General features: G+C 47.0%; 1 protein-coding gene across 1 annotated transcript in view; it reads right to left on the bottom strand.

Moving 5' to 3' along the window:
- The window catches only part of tmcc3 (transmembrane and coiled-coil domain family 3), a 16161-nt gene extending 14015 nt beyond the window's left edge, over positions 1–2146 (bottom strand). The window contains 1 exon segment of the mRNA XM_083691757.1: positions 1915–2146. Within this exon segment, the coding sequence (XP_083547883.1) occupies positions 1915–1989 (75 nt within the window). The 5' untranslated portion in view covers positions 1990–2146.
- Between the last annotated feature and the right edge of the window lie 2021 nt (positions 2147–4167).

The following is a 4167-nucleotide window of genomic DNA, read 5'->3' as shown; positions in this document are numbered from 1 at the left end:
TTTACAAACCCAGTTATAAATCCCCATTATATCCAAATGGACTGACCACAACACCAATCAATAACCTTTAACCTGATATCAGTCTGTCTATCTTAATGAAGGCTATCTATCTATCTATCTATCTGTCTGTCTGAATGAAGGCAGGAGAGACCAGCAGTTTGTCTGTCTCACACTCTAATCCTTGTTTCCCTGAGGTTGTGTCAGGAGGTTCAGGAGAGACGGTGCCTGTCTAAACTCACTTTAGATTCAGGGGACCAAATGCCTTCGTTTTGTGTGTTAAATATGTATGACTAGGGGGCAGAAGGGGCCACACCGCCTCCCTGACCGCAGCCACCCGGACACACAGTCTGCTGAGTGTCAAGCGGCTATCTAGTGTGTGTGTGTGTGTGTGTGTGTGTGTGAGAGAGAGAGAGAGAGTGTGTAAGTGAGTGTGAGTGTGTAAGTGAGTGTGTAAGTGAGAGTGAGAGTGTGTGTTTGCGTGCGTGCGTGCGTGCGTGTGTGTGTGTGTGTGTGTGTGTGTGTGTGCGTGTGTGTGAGCATGTCCTCCTTCTTATTATTCATCACCAGAAACAACCCCCTCTCACCTTCACACCAGCAAATGACAACGACGACCAACAACCACAACCGTCAACAAACGAAGTTAGCGTTCGTCCCGGCAGGGCGCACCGAGTCAACGGCACATCTGACCGTCAGGTGACGGAACAGCTGGTTTACACGCACGCAAAAAACACAGGCACATGTTCAAGCGACCGAGGCTTAAAAGCAGCCAAGTTAACCCTTCATAGAATCCAACAGTGGTGACGTGGTTTTACCGACCATGAGTGCTAGTTTTGTGTGGTGGTCCCACCCACCAGCAGCCTCCACCCGATAGGTCGCTAATTATGTGGCCTACTTACGGGGGTCTGTTAAGTCGTGGGCTCCCTGGGACATTATATACCTGCAAGTTGTGGTCGTTTAACTCCGGGAAGGGAGCTCCAAATACGCCAAGCTTAAATGCATTACCGTTTTCATGCAATAAATGGTTTAACTGGAGTGTCTTGACTGAAGTTTGGTTACTTTCCACGTTTGGAAATTAGTTCCAAACGTGAAAAGTTTTGGCTCGGTGAACTTGGCTCTGTGGTACGGAAGGGACTCGGTGCTTTGAAACCGCTTATGACATTTAAGTCAGCAGCTGCTGAGAGATCCCAGGTGTTGTGTAGCTGTACCGGTTCACCCTGACAGGGGAGGTAGTGCGCCATGGTCAGGTCAGGTCAGGTCAGGTCAGGTTAGGTCAGGTCAGGTCAGGTCAGGTCAGGTTAGGTTAGAGGAGACGTGTTGTGTGCCATTACGCCAACACCTGCAAGGCTGCACCAGAACTAATTGTACACAACTAACATAACCGGTTAAACTTGTCAAACCCCAACGCAGGAATTCAAAATTCAAAACCACAGATTCGTACACAATCACAGCCCGTTCACAGGCAGCCAAAAACACAGACGTCCGTAACGGAAAGTAGCGATTTCTAAATGTGATGTCAAAGCTGGGTGTTTCACGAGTTAAAGAGAAACACACTTTGGACCACACTTTCAGCAGATTTCACTGATTTCCCGACACGACCAGAAGTCAGCATGCCACTTCTGACAGCACCATAAACACAGGTTTTCAAACTCGACTACCAGTCCTGCCTGGGAACCAGCTAGCGACTCAACCATATAGTTTAGCTATATATTTAGCAACTGAAGCGACAGATTGCTCGCCATCTGTTAGGTAAATAAATAACCATCAAAGAGAGGCTGTTGTTGACTTGGTATAGGGCATAGCTTCCATATGATTGCCCACGTACGTGTCCTATAGCTAGCTAGCGATGAAACAATCAGGGTTGACAGGGTCACTAAGTTGTCCGTTTACTCAGATCAGGGGTAGGAGGATATTTACCATTTCGCCGCAGATGTTATGGTATCTCTCTACTTCGGTTAAACTTTTGTCCACAGCGGCACCGGCGCTGGGCATAGTCCCGTGGGTTGGTATGTAAATGTGGACTTTCACTTCTTCGTCCTCCCTCCTTCGAAAACAAAGTTCCGGGCTAACTACCGATTACTAATTCCGTCGGAGTGCTCTGGCTGCCGGTGCTGCCGGTGATCAGTGATCAGATCCTCTCCGGTAATCCGCTCCCGAAACGCAACCGGAGACCCGAAACACGATGTGCTATTAGACGCCGCCCACTGGACATAAAGCAGGGGGAGGGAGGAATTCAGATACCTTCTCATTTTGTTGAAATTAAAAAGAGAATGATTAGGCTGGCCAGCATGAGGAATGGCAATCATTAGCATTATGAAAAGGCCATTCTGTCAGTTCCATTTGTCCATGTGTATATGAATGATGCAATATTAACATAGGCCGACACAACAACATCTAAACTAAGTGAGATGCCTACATTGTAGCTTAGAGCGTATAAACACATTGGATAAAAGACACCCAATATCCTGAAATTCTACCTCAATCAATAAAAACCCGAAAGAAGAAAATGCGCAATGGAAGCAGATGACGTGCCAAGAGAAATAGAGCTTACATGCCAAATAAAAGCCCAGGGCTAATGAATAACAATGAGATGAGTCTAACCTGATGCATTTGGCAGGGGATGTGGAACGGTGACCTTACGGACCTCTCTGATATCTGAAATATCATCCCCGCCTTCACAGAACCCACCGCCCTGCTTCACCGCCTCACTGACCTCATGTGAGCATAAACCATGAAAACGGATAGAGATAAATGTGTATGATTATGGAAACATGAACGAATGAAGACCGACCCTGTTCTGTTACACAATGTGAAGTAGGCTTGGGCGCTGTTTCATTCATGGTTAGTGGATACCTCACAATGGTTCAGGGACAGAGGTCCATGTTAATAATTTAAAAAGAAAATCTCTTTGGTTATATCATACATTTTTAAATACACACTGGGTCTACTCTGGTCATGTGACCGGGCCCTGTTGTTGGTTTAAACGGTACATTAAGAATTCATATTCATCTTCATTCACAACAAGTCTACCACCTGTAAGACCACTAGCTCAACTGAGCATACTTGAACACACACACACACACACACACACACACACACACACACACACACACACACACACACACACACAGACACACACAGGTGTCTGAGACCCAGTGGTACTTTAAGGTGCCTCTGGTGCAGTGACAGTAGTTCCTCTGGAGTGCCAGTGGAGAGGGAACACTGAATGAGTCACACATCCGTTAATCACAGTGACAAGTGGCTGGTGGCAGGTGTGGCAGGTGTTCAGGACGGATGATACAGCCTGGAGGAGAGAGAACATCGCCTGGCACGGAGAGGCGGTGAGGGCGCCATCCAGGACCTGCCAGGATCTGATCACTTCACATCTAAGTGCAGTGATTCATTCCAGGTTAATTAATTGTGTGTGTGTGTGTGTGTGTGTGTTTTATTTTTGGTCCAGTATAAATCCTTCTGTTTTGATCAACCCCACTTAGCTAATCCATCTGGAGTACATCGTATTGATCTGTGAAAACGTGTGTAGGCCGATGTGTGTTTTGTAATGAGGTTTGGGACCAAATGTGTGTCTCTCTCTCTCTGCTGTTCTCTTTGCATTGATTTGGCTGGACGCATTAGCTGTGTTCCCAGTGAGTAGAGCTTTGGAACATATGAACCCCCCCCCCACACACACACAGACCCACACACACACACACACACCCACGCACACACACACACGTGTGCGCGCACACACACACACACACACACGCACACACACACACACACACACCGTCTGCCCATTTAACCCACTTAGAGCAGAACCTACTCAGGGTCGCACCGTGGTACTAATACATCGGCAGCCCTTAATCAACCACCCAACATTGGCTCTCTCTCCAACACCATGCCTTGGAAATCTGTGACTTATACCTCTGAAAGCTGAACTTTCTACTGCGTTTTTTTGTCTTTATACACAATTGATAAACACAATTAATGAACACAATTAATAAACACAATCCTCCTTCGAGTGTTTTTTCGTGTGCATCTTAATGTCAGCAGTCATCCGAGCCAGCCGGGCTCCTTTGAGTTTAGTATCCAATTACACGGTGAGGGGAGAGATAAGCCTTAACGCTCTCCTCCTCGTTCATATTCATAACCCACACTGGGGGAAGGCAGCGT

Source organism: Argentina silus (assembly GCF_951799395.1).
Source record: "Argentina silus genome assembly, chromosome: 20".
NCBI lineage: Eukaryota > Metazoa > Chordata > Actinopteri > Argentiniformes > Argentinidae > Argentina > Argentina silus.
Note: the sequence above shows the minus strand (reverse complement) of the source record. Positions and strands in the feature narration are given on the sequence as shown.